At 41.4% G+C, this 18,305-nt stretch overlaps 1 protein-coding gene across 1 annotated transcript in view; it reads left to right on the top strand.

Moving 5' to 3' along the window:
- Window positions 1-18,305, top strand: part of PARP12 (poly(ADP-ribose) polymerase family member 12) — a 38,890-nt gene that overhangs the window by 3,205 nt on the left and 17,380 nt on the right. Inside the window, exons 2-6 of the mRNA XM_077850138.1 lie at window positions 774-909; window positions 4,116-4,416; window positions 6,031-6,132; window positions 13,617-13,740; window positions 17,414-17,609. Of these exons, the coding sequence (XP_077706264.1) occupies window positions 774-909; window positions 4,116-4,416; window positions 6,031-6,132; window positions 13,617-13,740; window positions 17,414-17,609 (859 nt within the window). The remainder of the gene's footprint in view (window positions 1-773; window positions 910-4,115; window positions 4,417-6,030; window positions 6,133-13,616; window positions 13,741-17,413; window positions 17,610-18,305) is intronic.

Genomic DNA, 18,305 nt, shown 5'->3' with positions numbered 1-18,305 from the left:
CATGTTCAACGGGAGCTTGCTTGTTAATGGAAATGATGGAGGAGGGGAGTGGAGAAAAGGGCTGGGCCTCAGGGTGTATACACATACCTTTAACCAAAGATGTCCAGGCTCGTTTATTCAGCCACTGTTTAAGTGTCTGTTAAGTGCCCACTGCCTGGCATACTGGGAGTCTTCTTTGGGAATGGCCCTGTGATTCTTACCAGATACTGATAAGAAGTGCTGTCCTGGGCCCTAGAACTCGCAAGGTGTTTTCTCTTCCTTTGTAAATAAGCATTGCGGTTTTTCATTGTATGTACATGCTGTTTTGTTTTGTTTTGTTTTTTCCTGGTGCTGCTAATAAGCAATGTCAAGAACTGTTCCTGAAAAATTATTTTAAAATCTGATTTTGCTAGTTGTATTAGTTTGCTCGGGCAGCCATACCAAAGTACCACAGAGTGGGGGCTAAACAGAAGTTTCTCACAATTCTCAAGGCCAGAAGTCTAAAACCAAGGTGTTGGCAAGGTTGCTTTCTTTCTGCAGCCTCTCTCGTTGGCTTGCAGATGGCATCTTCTTTCTGTCTTCACATGTACGCATCTGTGTCTTAATTTCCTCCTCTATTATAAAGATAGCAGATTGGATTAGACCCCCCCCCCCCCCCCCAGCAACCTCTTTTTAACTTGATTACCTCTGTATAAAAATCATCTCCAAATACAGTCACGGGAGGGTTAGAACTTCAACATAAGAATTTTGGGGAGGCACAGTTGAACTGTGACACCAGCTTTGCTTCTTTGCAGGAAGAACTGTAGAAACAGTCACAGCTTGACGACAGATCACAACCTGAGTGTGCTGAGAACTCATGGTGTTGACCACCTCAGCTTCAGTGAGCTCTGCCTGCTTTTGTTTCAGAATGACCCCTGGCTTTTGCCAGAGGTGAGTTTCAGGAGGGGGTGTGTATGTGTGTAAGTGATGGGGGAGAAGCTAGAAGGTTGGAAGATAAGAAATATGGCAGAAGAGAAGCTGAGGAGGACCTGATAGTGACCATGGGATCTGCTTGGAGGAGACCTGGATTGAATTCCTGGCTCTATTGATTTTTATTTTTTATTTATTTGTTTATTTTTAAAAACTATTTATTTATTCATGAGAAACACAGAGGGGGGAGAGAGAGAGAGAGAGAGGCAGAGACACAGGCAGAGGGAGAAGCAGGCTCCATGCAGGGAGCCCGACACAGGACTTGATCCCAGGTCTCCAGGATCACACCCTGATCCTGATCACACCCTGATCACACCTGGGCTGAAGGTGGCACTAGACCGCTGAACCACCCGGGCTGCTCTCTATTGATTTTTAGACTAGTGACCTTGGGCCTGAAACCTTGCCCCTTCTAGAAGCTGCCTTTCCTTCTATGTCATTGGGACTGGTTCCTCTTTTGCAGGGCTTCTTAGAGGTTGGGGGAGTCTGGTTGGTCAGTGGCTGAAGCAAGATGTTCCTTACATGGGGATGAGGAGATGAGAGACTCCAGTTGGCTCCTCCCCATCTAGCAGGACTTGAAACTTTGTGTTATTGCCAGACCCAGGAGGGGCCATCTTTCCCAGGAGGAAACTTCTCAGAGATGCTGACAGGCAGATGATGCCCTCTCTACTAAATCAGTTACACCCAGGGAATTTTGAACTTTAGTTGATGTGGATTCTCATAATGCATAATGCATAATTTCATAATGCACCTCGCTGCAGTGGCTATGTACTAGTTTGGGTCCTCTGAGAAACAGACACCAAGATGGGATTAGAAGTGCAGGAGATTTAGTGGAGAGGGAGCAGAAGAAAGTGGGAAGCTTTTGGGCAGTGATGTGGCAGGACTGGGGGAAGGAAGGGACTGGGTAGGAAGAGACCCTGACTGTAGCCCAGTTCCAAGAGAGCTTCTGCTGGCCAGTGGGAAGTTCTGAGCCAAGGTAGCTCATTGTTGCCTGGGAGCAGCCGGTGGGAGCATGGTCTCTGTGTGAATAAGGTGGTGGCTCCCGAGGGCAGCAGCTGAGCTGAGTTAATTGCACTCTGCAGCAGATCCTAGTGGTGTGTTCCTGTGGCCGGCATAGATTTGTGGGATGCTCTGACACTGTTTCTGGGATAAGATTACAGAGGTCAGATTAACCTGTTTTTATGAAAATGCTACATATTATTCCACTAAAACCACACATTTGAGACAGGTGCTATATATAGCTTAGTGACTGGCACATAATAGGTATTAACTTTTTTCTTTTGCCTTTTGAAAATTAGTATTGATTTAATTCAGCTAGCCTTTATTGACTATCCACTATGAGTGAGGCACTGGTGATACGGAGATAAAAGACCCTGTTCTGCCCTTCCAGGAGGTGCATTTCTTGGGTGAGACAGACAAGTTAGCATGTGATTGCAAGGTGCTTTTCTAGATACTGCAGTAAAAGCACTGTGGTCTCAGGGGCACAGTTTGGACGCCTGGGAAGGTGTCCTAGGGTAGATGGTGTGTGTTCTGAATGCTGAAGGACGTGTGGAGGATGAAGGTCTGGGAAAAATGGGCAGAGAGAAGACAGAACCGGTATGGTCAGGGGACAGCATGTATTTTTCCAGGGGACAACTTGGATTTAGAGTGGGAGAGGGGAGAAGGAGAAATGAGTGAGTAGAGACTCATCCATGCAGGCTTCAGTATCACGGGAAGGAGTTGGGGTCGGGGGTTGTGTTTGGAGAGTGGGCATTAATGTTTTGGAGAGATCATCTTGTCAATAGTATGAAAAGTGAATCAGAAGGTGACCAGTCTGGATTGTGTAGCCTCTTGTATACTTGTGTAAGCAGGTTGCTTCAGAACACAGTGCTGGCAACTGGGAGCTGTGACCATAAATTGGGACCTGGTGTAGCTTTCCTGCCCGACCTTCTGCTGTCAGTCTGGTCCTTATCGGATGAATATTGAGGGGCTGCTACCGTGAATCGAGCACCCACTATGACCCCAGACATTTGTATTAGCCATTTTGTGTATTTTCCATTCAATCTTCATGATAGCCTGGTGATGTAGGTGGTATTATTCCCATTTTAGGGATTAAAAAGCTGAAACTCAGAGCTGGCGAGTGGCCTGCCTAAGGTCAGGCATCTCCTAAGTGGCAAAATCAAGGTTAGGGCGTAACCCTGTCTTGGCCTTTCCCCTTGGGGTTTCCATCCCCAGAGTAGAGTCCTTACTGATCTAAGTCTTGGTTCTACAGCCCTCTGTTGCATTTCTACCTCTTGCTCAGTGTAATGCCTCTGAATTGCCTGGGTAGGCCATTGGTGGTCTCTGGCCAGGCTCTCATCTCTAGGAATTTGGAAGGTAGAAAAGGAGCAGTTGATTCAAATTCAAGTCCCAGCTTTACCAACAGTCCAATTCAACAGACATTGAGCATGCCAGATGTAGATAGCTGTGTGACCTAGGGCAAGTAGGTATACTTCTCTGAGTTTCAGTTTGCTCTTGATAAATGAAAGGGCTGTATTTGGCCTTTCTCGAAGATACTTTATACACTCAGAACCTCTTTGACCCTGAATTTCAGAAAAAAAAGAAGATGGGGATATGGGACCTGGCTTAGGGAGAGTTGGTGAGTCAGTGGGGGAAGGTTGTAGGTGGAGGTTGTAGGTGGGCTGTTAGCATGCTGCTGTATGAGTTACATGGAAACATCTCCTGTGAAGGGAGCAGTTCTGATAAGTTGGAATTCTTTGGATTTGCACAGTCTGCTTTCTACCTGGTTTCCATTTTCTCCAAGGGCATATGTTAGCCATCTATCTAGAGTGGGGGGATATTCTCATAGCTGTGTGGCTTGTGAGGATGACAGGATCACAGCTTTGGCTAGGTCTTTTTTTTTTTTTTTAATTTTTATTTATTTATGATAGGCACACAGTGAGAGAGAGAGAGGCAGAGACACAGGCAGAGGGAGAAGCAGGCTCCATGCACCGGGAGCCTGACGTGGGATTTGATCCTGGGTCTCCAGGATCACACCCTGGGCCAAAGGCAGGCGCCAAACCGCTGCGCCACCCAGGGATCCCTTGGCTAGGTCTTTAGAGAAACCTCCTCTGACTGTGACTGGTCCGGAGGGGAGGTGGTGTCCTGTGAGGTTTTCCTAAGCTGGTGCTTTTTTCCTTTTCTGTTAACAGATCTGCCTTCATTATAACAAAGGAGATGGACCCTACGGCTCTTGTTCCTTTCAAAAGCAGTGTATCAAACTCCACATCTGCCAGTATTTTTTACAGGGCGAATGCAAGTTTGGCACTAGCTGTAAGAGATCTCATGATCTCTCTAATGCTGAGAATCTGGAAAAACTGGAGAAGTTGGGCATGAACTCAGATCTGGTGAGCAGACTGCCTTCCATTTACAGAAATGCTCATGACATCAAGAACAAGAGCTCCACCCCCAGCAGAGGGCACCCTCCTACCTCGGGCCCACAGGGGACATCTGGTAAGGCTCTGCACTGGGGCCCTTGGATTCTACCTGGCCAATAATAGATTGTGTGACCTGGGGCAAGTCTGTGCTGCTTTTAGAAAAGTGCAGTTGGTGATTCCTTCCCAGCCCTAGTAGGCATTATAAAGATGACTTGAAATCATGGTCATGAACAAGCAAGATATTGTAGACAAATACCAATTGATGTTTACTATAAATGCATTCCTGACAGATCTGATCTGCAGTGAACAAAGTCTGTTTTAATTTCAGGTCTGTTCTTGACATGAATAAATGGAATCTTGTCTGTTCTTGACATGAATAAATGGAATCTTTTAGACCCTATAAATATCTTTGTTCACTGCTCATCTCTAGCACCTAGCCAGTGCCTGGCCCACACTCAGACATTTATTTGTTGAGTGATCGAGCATGCTAGGATACTTTATTTATTTATTTATTTTTTAAAGGAATGTCAGGTTTAATGACAAGCAGATGGGGGAGTTTTAAGCAGAGATTGCTTCTTAAATAAGCATTTCTTCACTTATTATGTGGGAAATTAATAATGTAGTCCATTGGAGAGGTTATGACACATTGGTGTCCTTTGGATTTCACAGTATTGGCTGTTGGCTGGCCATTCTGGTTATCCACTCATTCATTTAACAAATTTATATGCTTGCCACGTGCTAGCCACTGGCCTGGGCCCTGGTTATATATTGGAGACTAGGACATAGTCCGCCCCCACCCCCACCACCCCGGAATGCACAATCAAACCATTTGTTAGCTGTAGGATTTTAATAGATGTTTAATAGAGGTTATCTAGAATTTTTAATAGACTACTTCCTAAAATATCAGATGAGTGCTAGGACTAGCAGCAAACAAACAACACTGTAATCTTACTTGATTTTTATATTTAAAAATAGTCTTTGCCATATATGTTTTTTCTTTACATTATCTTCAGTTATTTTAGGTTAATTTCTTTCAATAGTAGGAAGCTAGGTGTAGACAGGTTTTGCTTTAAATAGATCTTTAATAACAGTGTAAATTGGATTATGGCCCTAGAAAGGGAGGGAAGGATACCTGCCCTTGGGGGTAATCTCAGAGGCCCCCAAGTTGTGGGTTTTGAGGCCCACCCTGTGAGTGTCTGGGGAGCCTATAAAAACTAAAAGGAAAGTGAATAACAAAATAACTGGTGATACTGAATAAGGAGGGTTTGTGAGTGAGTTTTATGTGTTTGTATGGTGGAGGGGCAATGGTAAATGTAATTGTTAGGTAACATCTGATTGAAGCACTACTAGTAAAGATAAACTTTGAAATCACCTCTGTGCCTGTTATATATTAAAATTCTTATAATTCATCTAAAGTTACTTAAGGAGGTTTCATTTTAAGGTTGGTTGCACAGCCAGAGCTGAGGAAAAAAAGAGCCCCTCCATGGCAAGCAGCTGCATGGTGTTGGGCTCCCTGGCTCCTCCCTAAAAAACAGAGGGTCCACTTACATAATGGGGTAATTTCATCCTGAATGTCATAGGATTTTGTGAGATTGCCTTGCCCACTTTTCTCTCCTTGTATCTTGAACTACTCTGACTCTATCAGAAGCTTTGATGGATGCTGATACCTCTTTGTGGTGTTTCTTCATAGAAAGAAGAGATAGTTCAGGTTCTGTGTCCCCAAACACTGCTAACCAAGAGGAGAGTGATGAGATCTGCTTATACCATATCCGGAAAAGTTGTAGCTTTCAAGGTAAGTTCGAGGAATCCCCTTCATCCACTTGTAGGTGGGACAGCTGCTTCTTGTTTTAAGAGTTCTGCCCTGAGGTCATGCCTGAAGGTCCTCTCCCCCATCCAGAGAGGGTTGAGGCCTTCTTAATTGTGAGCTGGGGTGGCACTTTTGCCAAACAGTTCTGAAGCAATTTTGTTGGGGAGTTGAGAATGGTAGGAATTGAATTAATGGAAATTAGACCGTAGATGAGTTTTTGGGAACATAACTGGTTCATGCAGCAAGTGTCAAGTGTTGACCCTTGATCAGCCTAGCATGAGGTCACAGATTTGCACAGATGCCCCATTTAGTGGTGACAAATGTGAGCATCCCTCATAAAGGGTGGTTGTAGACTTAGAAATGCCCCAAGAAGCCAGAAGGCCCTCCCTGAGAAAGAGATGCCTGTGTGTGCTCTTGGGGAACAAGAACTTAAGGTGGGGAAGAAGAACTTAAGAACCTCTTGGGGATTTCCATGGTCCCTCTTTTTATCACAAGTAACAATTCTTTTATGTACATGTGTGTCTGTATTTTCACTAAACCTTTGTTTTCTTCTTACTGTTATCCTGGGCTTTGACTGAAGAAAGCTTCCTTCTCAAATTTGATGACTTTTAGAAAAACAACCACCAAACTTCTTGTTTCGTTTTCAGTCTTTAAAAGCCACCCAAGCAATTCAGGACTACTTTCACTTTGTAAAAGAATCCAATAATACAGAATAAAGTCTGAAGTCCTCCTTCAGCCTTCCCCAAAGGTAAACACATGCCATGTGGTCATGGTGCTTGTTTTGCATATTTTTCAACAGATGGGAATATGTGATAGGTATTCCTTAGTGTGCTTCCTTTACTTAACATTGTGTTTTGGAGTTTTTTTTCCACCATAGTATGTGTAAGTCCACCTTGTTTTTAAAAAACAACTGTAGTGTCCAGTTAGAGTGATACTCCACTGAGCACCTGAGTACTCAAGTGTATTTCTATAGCTCGGTTCCTGAAAATGGAATGCCAGTTCAAGCATATATATGTGTCATATATACATGTATGCTTTTTAAAGCCAACATTATTGAGCTATAATTTACACACAGTGATATTTTAAATATTTAACATTTTTAAGTATACGCTGAGTTCTGATAATAACACCTTAGATATGGTAGCTTCCTAATTCTCAAAGTGTCCCTATGTCCCAATACCATTCATCTTCACCCCCTAATTTCCTGACCCCATGCAGTCCCTGATCTCCTTTTTGTCACTGTAGATTTGCACTCTCTAGAATTTCATGTAAATGGAAACATACAGCATGCATTCTTCTGTCCCTGTCTTCACTCAGCATGCCTTTGTGATTTGTCCAGGTTGGCAAATCAGTAGTTAGCTCTTTTTTTATTGCTGAATAGTATTGTGTTGCATGGATTGACTACAATTTGTTTATCCATTATGTGATGGGTTTTAAGTTTTTAGCTTTTACAAATAGAGTCTTTATACCTATGCACAAGTTTTCTTGCGGATATCTGTTTTCACTTGAGTAAAGACCTAGATGTGGAATTACTGGAATGTGTAAGTATGTGTTTAACTTTATAAGAAATGGCCACTGTCTTCCAAAGTGGGTATACCTTCCCACTGGCAATGTCTGAGAGTTCATTGCTCTGTGTTCTTGTTAACACTTGGTATTGTCAGTCTTTTAAACTTTGGCTATTGTAATTAATGAGTAGTGATATCTCATGGTGGTTTTAATTTACATTTATTTTATGAAAATGATATTTAATTTTTTTCATGTACTTACTGGCCATTTGTGTATCTTCTGTGAAATATCTGTTTAAGTTTTCTGCTAGTTTTTTATATGACAGTTTGAGGTATTAAGTATAATTCGTATACAATTCACCCATTTAATAATTTTTAGTTTAGTTACAGAATTGTGCAGCTATTATCAAGTCAGTCACCCCCAAAGATATGCTGTGCCCATTAGCAGACTCCACCCATTCTCCCCCTCTTCCCCAGGGCACCTACAGGTTTACATTCTGTATCTATGGATTTGCTTGGATGTTCATGTAAACGGAATCACAATACGTGGTGTTTTGTACTATTTTGCCCATTTATTAATTAGATTGTTTGATCTCTCATTACTGAGGGTTTTGAGTATTATTTATACAATTCATTGTCAGATACAGGTATTGACAGTCTGTCTCTTTCATGTTCATTTTCTTTATGGTGTCTTGAGGAATAAGTTACACTATTGATGATTGTTTTAGTATCTTTTTCTTTTGTAGTTTGTTTCTTGTGTCTGAAAAATCTTTACCTGTTCCAAGCCTCTAAAAGTGGCTCTATGCTTTTTTTTTTCCTTAGAAGTTTTATAGGTTTCACTTTTATGTTTAGGTCTAACTGTTACTTGAGCTGTTTACCCTAGTAATTATTCCTTGGATATTGATTCTTCTGTGTGAGTTAGCTTCCATTTTTCCTCATGTGTTGGGTGACTCTTGGTGGTCTTCTTGAGAATCCTGGTGTCTGCTGGTCATGCAGATTCTGACCCAGGCTTAATGGAGAAGAGGCAGCATGTTTTGTTTGGTGGTATAGGCTGCTGGCATGTATCCTTGGAGTGGGGTGGGGGCTTTCATGGCTCTCTTACATGCTTCTCTCTCCAGCACATCTGTCCACACTCCTGTGTTCCTTGGGGAAAATAGCAAGGTTGTGGGGCACAAGCAGGGCATGGAGGGGAGTGCCTGTTCTAGTGGGTGGGTCTGAATTACTCTCATTGGGACTGACCAGGTGTCTTTCTTGCTTTTTGTTACATGTAACTCTGAGTTTGTTAAGGACCCCTCAATACTTCCCACTTCCAGAAGGTCCACTTCTATGTATTTTACATGTGTTTTTCTGTCTTTAACTCAGTTTGATTCTGTGTGCTTCATATTTTAGGGACTCTCCAATAATTCTAATTATTTTCAATCGATTGAAATTGATAGAATAAATCCATAGGATAGATCAATAGATGAAATCAGTGGAATCAATAATCTTTTGATGGCACTATTTATTGTTTTTTCAGCATTTTTAGATGTGTTCTTCTCTCCAGCCTGTCATTTCAAGTGATGTGGGGAGGAAAGGGATGTGGATGTAGTATTTTTGTCTCTGAAATTAATTTGGTTTTTGCAACTCACCTTCCAGAAAGCCTAGATTCTAGGAAGGAGGGAAAGGAAATTGAGAAAGGGGATAAGAGGATCAGGAAAGGCAGAGAAGTGGCCTCATCATCTGGGACTCTGCTCTCGCCAGCCACCCATGGCTCTGGTGGCCTGCATTGCACCCTCTTTTATTGGGCGCCTTCTGGCTGGTGAGTGATATGGGCTCCACATTGAGCTCACATTAAGAACTGGAGCCCCCCCCCCCCAAAAAAAAAACTGGAGCCCCCAGTTCTTGACTACAGTGCCTTCCCTTGGCCCCTGTGTCCTTCCCAAGGAAGTGTTAGCCTGGAAGGCAATGGGTGGTATACTTTCTCTGATGGGGGCCTTCTAAGGGGAGAGTCTTTCTTCAGCCTGTCCAGGACTCACCTGAGCTAGGGTCTATAGGTGCAGTGACTGAACACTGACATTAATCCTGATCATTCCCTTAGTGCCCTTCAGGGAGGGAACAGGAAATCTAATCTGGTTGTGACCTCTGGACCATATCTGTAGCCTTATCTTTCCAGGTTGGACGCTTCATTATCATTCTATTTTATATACCCTGGTAGAGTCCAAGAGGTGTGGCTTGGTGTGAGCCATCCATGCTCTAACTCTGGATAAGTTCAGTCCCAAGAGTGGCTGAACCCAGCCTTTGTGAACTTGGGGATTTTTGTTGTTGTTGTTGTTTGGAGTCTCTCTTATTCCCTGAATCATCTTGGCTGAGTGTTCTTTTTTTTTTATTTTATTTAAATTCAATTTGCCAACATATAGTATAACACCCAGTGCTCATTTCATCATGTGGCCTCTTTAATGCCCATCATCCAGTTACCCTATTCCCCCACTGACCTCCCCTTCTGCAACCCTTTGTTTCCTAGAGTCAGGAGTCTCTCATGGTATGCCTTTCTCTCTAAATTTTTGCCACTCACTTTCCTTGCTTCCCTTATGGTCCCTTTCACTGTTTCTTAAATTCCGCATATGAGTGAAACCATATGATAATTGTCTTTCTCTGATACACCTATTTCACTCAGCCTAATACCCTCCAGTTCTGTCCATGTCAGTGTAAATTGTAGGTATTCATCCTTTCTGATAGCTGAGTAATATTCCATTGTATATGTATGCCACATCTTCTTTATTGATTCATCTGATGAAGGACATTATGGCTCCTTCCATAGTTTGGCTGTCGTGGACATTGCTGCTATAAACATGTGGGGTGCAGGTGTCCTGTTGTTTCACTACATCTGTATCTTTGGGGTAAATACCCAGTAGTGCAATTGCTGGATAATAGGGTAGCTCTAATTTAACTTCTTGAGGAACCTTCACACTATCTTCCAGATTGGCTGCACCAGCTTGCATTCCCACCAACAGTGCAAGAGGGTTCCCCTTTCTCCATACCCTCACCAACATTTGTTTCGTGTCTTGTTAATTTTAGCCATTTTCATTGGTGTGAGGTGGTATCTCATTGTAGTTTTGACTTAATTTCCCTGATGGCAAGTAATGTGGAACATTTTTTAATATGCTTGGCCATGTGTAGGTCGTCTTTGGAGAAATGTCTGTTCATGTCTTCTGCCCATTTCTTGACTGGATTATTTGTTTCTGGTGTGTTGAGTTTGTTAAGTTCTTTATAGATCTTGGATACTAACCCTTTATCATATATGTCATTTGCAAATATCTTTTCCCATTATGTAGTTTTGTTGACTGTTTCCTTTGCTGTGCAGAACTTTTTATCTTGATGAAGTCCCAGTACTTTATTGCATTTGTTTCCTTGCCTTTATAGATGTATCTTGCAAGAAGTTGCTGTGGTCAAGTTCAGAAGGGTTGTTGCCTGTGTTCTCTAGGATTTTGATGGATTCTTGTCTCACATTTAGATATTTGAACCATTTTGAGTTTATCTTTGTGTATGGTGTAAGAGAATGGTCTGGTTTTGTTCTTCTGCATGTGGCTGCCCAATTTTCCCAGCACCATTTATTAAAGAGATTGTCTTTTTTTCTGTTGGATAGTCTTTCCTGCTTTGTCGAAAATGAGTTGACCATAGAGCTGAGGGTCCATTTCTGGGTTCTCTATTCTGTTCCATTGATCTGTGTGTCTGTTATTGTGCCAGTACCATACTGTCTGGATGATCCCAGCTTTGTAATACAGCTTGAAGTCAGGCATTGTGATGCCCCTAGTTTTGTTTTTCTTTTTCAACATTCATCTGGCTATTCACGGTCTTTTCTGGTTCCATACAAATCTTAGGATTATTTGTTCCAACCCTGTGAAGAAAGTCCATGGTATTTTGATAGGGATTGCATTAAATGTAAATTGCTCTGGGTAGCATAGACATTTTAATAACATTTATTATTAAACACTTAACAGTATTTATTCCTCCAATCCATGAACTTGGAATGTTTTTCCATCTCTTTGTGTCTTCCTCAATTTCTTCCATAAGTGTTATGTAGTTATTGAGTACAGACCCTTTAACCTCTTTGGTTAGGTTTATTCCTAGGTATCTTATGCTTTTGAGTACAATTGTAAATGGGATTGCTTCCTTAATTTCTCTTTCTTCAGTCTCATTGTTAGTGTAGAGAATTGCAACTGATTTCTATGCATTGATTTTGTATCCTTTGGCTGGGTGTTCTTGTCTGCTCTGCCTAGTCTCAGGCTTGGCCTTTGACAAGCCCAGGCAACCTGCCCACCTTCCTCCATGGTCCAAGGTAGAATCTATGGAAAAGAAATGGCATTGAGATGTGCCTGAAAGGCTGCATATAATTTTATTACTATTTATTTATGCATGCATGCATGCATGCATGCAAGGTCAGGGGAGGGCCAAAGGGAGAGAATCTTTCAAGCCAGCTCTCTGTGGAACCCCACTGGGCTCAATCCCATGACCCCAAGATCATGACCTGAGCTGAAATCAGGGGTCAGATGCTTAACCGACTGAGCCACCCAGATGCCCCTACATACAACCTCAGAAAATTTTAATTTTTTCAAGTGTCAAATTAGCCACTTCATTGTCATTGTTTTGAAAGATGAATTAAAGAAGCACAAAGGACAACCAGTAAGAAATGTCTCCCTCATACCTCTTTTTTCTAGCACCCATCTTCCCCCACCCCCAGAAACAATCATTGTTACTAGTTCCTTGATTGTCCTTCCATGAAGATGTTATACATGTATATATTTCATGTATATATACAAGTATATATTTCTGGTGGGTTTCCTTCTTACATAGGTGCACTATGCACACTATTTTGTATCTTTTTTCACTTACGTAGACATTTATTTTTTTGGGTATTCTTGTGGTTCAAAATTCAAAAGACATAGAAAACAACAGAAATATTTCCTCATAACTTTGTCCCTGGTGACCCACTTCCTCTCTTCAAGGAATAATATGTGTGTATATATGTGCTCAGTCAGAGTAGCTCTAATTTTCTTCTTCTTCTTTTTTTCTTCTTCTTTCTTTCTTCTTTCTTCTTTCTTCTTTCTTCTTCTTTCTTCTTTCTTCTTTTCCACAAATAGAGGCATTCTGCACCTTGTTGTCTGTCTTTTTACCTAATAGCATATACCTTAAAAGTGGGTCTATTTCAGGGTGCAGAGAGCTTCCTCTTGCTTTTTTTTCCAGTCTGCCTTTCCTCTCTGGAGTTTGTACCAGAACCTCGTATAAGATACTGAGAGGTAGAGAGAAAAGTGAGGGGCTGGCATGAGCCAAGGCAAGGCTGGCAGGATGTGTGAGGAGTGACAGAGGTGCTAAGGAGCACAAGGAAGATGTAGGGGGAGCAACTGACAGGGAACTGGAGGGTGGGGCCATTCTGTGTATTTTGGCAGGGGCAGGGCAGTGTGTATAAACACCTCTAGGGATGTGGGGTTGTGCTGAGGTGGTGAGTATGTTAGCCAGAAGATAAAAATGGGCTAGAACTATGCTCCTGACTTACCTGTGGTCAGATGTGTCAGGGTTTGTATGGGTTTCTAGTAGAGATGAATCTGCCTCTGTTTTTGGTATGACCACCACTTGTCCACATGCTGCATGCCCAGCAATAATCAGGAGGCAGTCGGATGACTGCCTCCTGATTGGCCTTTACACGATCAGCTTTTGTACTCATGAGATGAAACTCACACATAATGTAACCTACCAATATATGTTTTTAAAAATTGATGTAATGTCCTGTTAAAGGGGAGATATAAAAGTGTGTATAATAAGACACATGGTATTTCAATATTTACATGTTCAAGATGATTGCCCTAAAAATGACTTCTCCACAGATCTCTAGAGTGTTCCCACGTCAGTGGGCAGCACCACACTCATTGAGAACCACAGAACTAGGTCATGCTATGTAAGGTGTCTTATTTCCTTATATTCTTATTTTAGATAAGTGCAATAAAGTTCATTTCCATTTACCATATCGATGGCAGTTCTTGGACAGAGGCAAGTGGAAGGATTTGGATAAAATGGAGCTTATTGAAGAGGCATATAGTGATCCCAGAAAAGACAGGTATGAAATATATCACTTGTGTCTGCTGTGTGTCAGGGCTTTTGTGTGTAGTGTGGGGAGTTTGGACACAACAGAGTTGAGGTTTGATCACACACACACACACACACACACACACGCACGCCAGTAAACAGCCTGGTCTGGAGGTGAAAGCTCTAGGCTGGAGATTGGAAGTGAGTGTTGATACTCTGGTTTGATGCCTCTATTTTCCCACCTTTCTCTCCTTTAGGGAGGAGCTATGGGGAAAGGCAATGGTGGTACCATGTAAGTTTTGAGTTATTTGCTGCTGGCATTGATCATGTACATATATCTACATTGATTACTGCAGAAAAGCGAGAGGCAGTCATTTGTGAAATTTTAGCTTTTACATGAGAAGTCCTGAGTTGACCTTCTGTTTATTGTTCGGCCTTTAACTTTTCAATTTTTCTAAGTGTGTCCCACTATTTTCACTTAGTCATATTAGAGTAAATTGGCAAGTCCTGGGAAGCCTTAGTTTCAAATACTTCTCATATTATGGATTGAACTTGCTAAAATATGTTGCCAAGAAGAAAATTTAAGCCTACTTTTTTAAGTGGAAAAAATAAATTTGTGCTTAGAGTGCAATTTTGCACAAATCGCTACTGCTAAAGTATGTGAAACAAATTGTTCCCCTTTGGAAGATGAATTGGCTCACATATTCCCCTATCTCTCTTTTTCTGAGGCAGAATTTACACACAGGGAAGTGCACAGATAGTAATTGTATAGTTCACTGAGTCTTGACAAATGCATGCACTCACGTAGTGGACGTTCTTATCCAAATAGAGATCATCTTCATCACCCCAGAAAGTCCCCTCCTGTCCCCTTCCCATCAGTGCCCACTCCATGGGCTACCATTGGTCTGACATCTGTCACCACAGATTAATCTCGCTTGTTGAACCCCATCTAAATGGAGCCATATACTCTCTACCACCACATCTAGTGCCTTCTGCTCAGCACACTGTTCTCAGGACTCTGTCAAGTTGTGCTGATATCCTGGCACATGTGTGTGGGCTTCTCTAGGCCAGGTGTTCAGGGATGAGACTGCCAGAAGATAGGCTGGGGCCATCCTCAGCTCTGCCAGGTAATGCTCAATTGTTTTCCAAAATGATGGTTGCCTGCTTTCCACCACCATTCACAGTCTGTGGTGACAATCTCCCTAATGTTGGTCTTATTTGCCGTCTGAACTTTTCCCAGCCTGGGGATGTAAAGTGGTAGCTCTACATGCATATCTTTGGGTCCTAATGAGGTAAGATGTCTCCTCACATGTTTATGGGCCATTTGTGCTTCCTTTAAAATGTCTGTCCTTATAGTTTGATTGTTCTTTTGAGGTAAAGGTTGGGTGTTTAGTTATGGGAATTTTTTTTTTAAAGATTTTATTTATTCATGAGAGACACAGAGAGAGAGAAGCAGAGACATAGGCAGAGGGAGAAGCGGGCTTCTTGCAGGGAGCCTGATGCGGGACTCCATCCCCAGATCCCAGGATCACACCCTGAGCCAAAGGCAGACGGTCAACCGCTGAGCCACCCAGGCATCTCTAGTTTTAGGAATTCTTTAAATTTCTGGATATTAAATGTGCATTGAAAATAAACTCTTCCTGCCAACTTATGGTATATTTTAATATAGAGAAGTATTTATCCATCTTTCCCTTTATGGTTTTATAATTTTTGAGTCCTCAGAAAGCCTTTCTTATCCCAAGACTGTTGGGAAATTTTTCTGAATTTTCTTTAAAAAGTCTTAACGTTTTAAGCACTGTGTTTCATCTTTCACTGCAGGTCACGTGAAGTATGGGTCCCGTTTCATTCTTATGCAGATGAATTAACCAGTTTTACCAAAACTACTTTTTAAATACATGTTTATTTAAAAAAATGTTTATTTAAAAAAATTTTAAATTGTGGTAATGCATACATAACATAAAATTTGCCATCTTACCCATTTTTAAGGGTACATTTCTGTGGCATTAAGCACATTTTACATTGTTGTGTGGCTGTCCCCACCACTCGTTACAAGTGATTATTTTTAAATCCATCAAAATGGAGCCAAATTTGGCAAAATGTTGCCACCTTTTATAGCTTATTTTGAGACTTATTTGACTTATTTGAGTCTTATTTTGAGACTTATTTTGATTTGTGCCAAATATCGCTTGTTTAAGTAGGCCATCCCTCCTCCACCTACTTCTAGTGCCACTCGAGACATGTGCTGAGTTAGCAAACACATCCAAGTGTGTTCCTGGCCTCTTCTCTTTCATTGGTTTGTCTGTCACTGCCACACTGTCACCTGGTGGAGCTTTATTGTAAGTGTTGGCCTCTGGTGAGGCATACCCCTATTTTGTCTGTCTTTGAACTGCCTGAGCCCTTGGTAGTTTGTTCCTCTTTAGAAATTTTTATATCTCACTGGCTTATCTCCATTGTGATTTTTGAAATTAGAATTGAATGGACTCTTGTCAGTCCTGGGAGAACTGACATCATAGTGATGCTCAGACTGTGTCTTCATATACATAATAGCATCTAATTTATTTAAATTTTTAAAAATATCTTTTAGTAGTTCTGTAATTTCTCCATTAAGATCTTGATGTCTTTTGCTAGAGAAATCCTTTTTCCCCCCACTTATATTTAGATATAATTGACACACAATACTGTAGAAGTTTAAGGTGTGCCGCATAGTGACTTGACTACGTATACATTGCAAAATGACTAGCACAGTAAATTTAGCTAACCTCTCTCACTTCATACAGTTAAAAAAAACATTTTTTTCTTCTATGATGAGACCTTTGAGAATTTATTCTCTTAGCAAAGTTTAAATATGCTATAAAACATTGTTAACTATAGTTGTCATGTTTATACCCCCAGTAAAAGAAATTTGTTTTCTCTCTGCTGATACATAGAAACGCAGTTGACTTTTGTCAACAGTTGTATTCTGCAACTTTGCTAAAATATCTTAACTCAGAAGACTCTACTGATAATTCATTTGAATTTCCTGTATAGTTATCTATATATTCTACTTATCTAGAAATTAATATCTGTGAGTAGCATTTTAATTTTTTTTATTCTTGTTTGTTTTTATTCATTTTACTTCTTGTTACCGTGACTAGGACCTCCCATGCCATGCTGAATAGAAGTAGTGATAGCTGGAATATTATCTTTTTTTCCTTTTCCCCTTGATTTTAGGAGTAATTATTAAGTGTTTCACTTTAAGCATGAGTGAATGTTTGGAATATTTGGCCTTTTTTTTTTTTAAAGATTTTATTTATTAGCACAAGCAGGGGGAGGGGCAGAAGGAGAGGGAGAAGCAGACTCCCTGCTTAATGGGGAATCCAGTGTGGGGCTCGATCCTGGAACTCTAGGATCACACCCTGAGCTGAAGGCAGACGCTCAACCACCGAGTCAACCAGGGGTCCCACCTTCTGTATTTCTAATATTCTCCTTTTTTTCTTGATTCATCTTACAGAGGTTTATTAATTTTATTAATAGTTTTCTTGTTTTAGTAAGAACCAGCTTGTCCTCTCCTCCTCCCACTTGGAAGCTTTTTTTTTTTTTTTTTCTTAAGGAGTGTCACATTTATATTCACATCCTCCAGCTGAGCATCTACAAGACTACAGGTGGAACCTGAGTATTGACTTGGCAGGTGGAGATTTCAGTTTACCTCTCATGTTCTTCTGCAGGATCCTGTGTGCTGAGTCAGCCAGCAACTTTCACTTTGATTGTCTAGACTTTGACTCCATGATGTTCGGCGCTGCCCCAGCCCGCCGCCTCTCCACAGCCTCCTCAGTTACTAAACCTCCACACTTCATCCTCACCACTGACTGGGTTTGGTACTGGACCGACGAGTTTGGCTCTTGGCAGGAATATGGAAAACAAGTAAGTGTCACAGAAAGAGGGCAAATGTTTTCTACTAAGGGTCCATGATGGAGGAGCCATTCCAGACATGAGCACAAGGGTTGTTCTGGAGAGTCCTTGATAGAGCCAAAGATCCCCAGGTCCCACTGTGACTCATTTGCTTTAGGGAAATTAGGGCAAAACTAACTACTAACTATTAACTTGTTTCTTTGTATGAGGTTGTGTCTTTGAATGATTAGGTATCTTGCTGGCTCCATGAGAACTAAATTACTATACATTACAGTGAGATGACATTTCTTCATTGGTTTTATTAAATGGAGTAGAAAGATGCTTCTCTTACTGTTGAATAGGTAACTCCAGACCAAGTGCCTGTGTGTGCAGGAGAGTTTGTGTAGCTGCATAATAAACTTTAAGACTTTCTGAAGCTGGCTTTTCTGCCTTCTGTGTAGCAGCAAGTCCACAGAACATGGGCCAGTGTAAGAAAATGGATTTATTTCAGGTATTGATTTGGAATCTGAATCTAATAACTGCTGCTGTCAATAATTTGATGACGCTGGATCAGATTAAAGGGAGCCCCTTGATCTGTAGAGGTATCGGGAGGTCACCATGTCTATAGGGACAGCTTTCCCAATTGAAAACTGGGATATGTGGTCTGATAGACATTGTAAGAGGCTATATTAAAGCTTTGATTTCTTACTCTTTTTTTTTTTTTAAATA

The sequence above is a fragment of the Canis aureus genome, chromosome 15, assembly GCF_053574225.1.
Source record: "Canis aureus isolate CA01 chromosome 15, VMU_Caureus_v.1.0, whole genome shotgun sequence".
In the NCBI taxonomy this organism is placed as follows: domain Eukaryota; kingdom Metazoa; phylum Chordata; class Mammalia; order Carnivora; family Canidae; genus Canis; species Canis aureus.
This window is presented reverse-complemented; position numbering and strand designations above follow the sequence as displayed.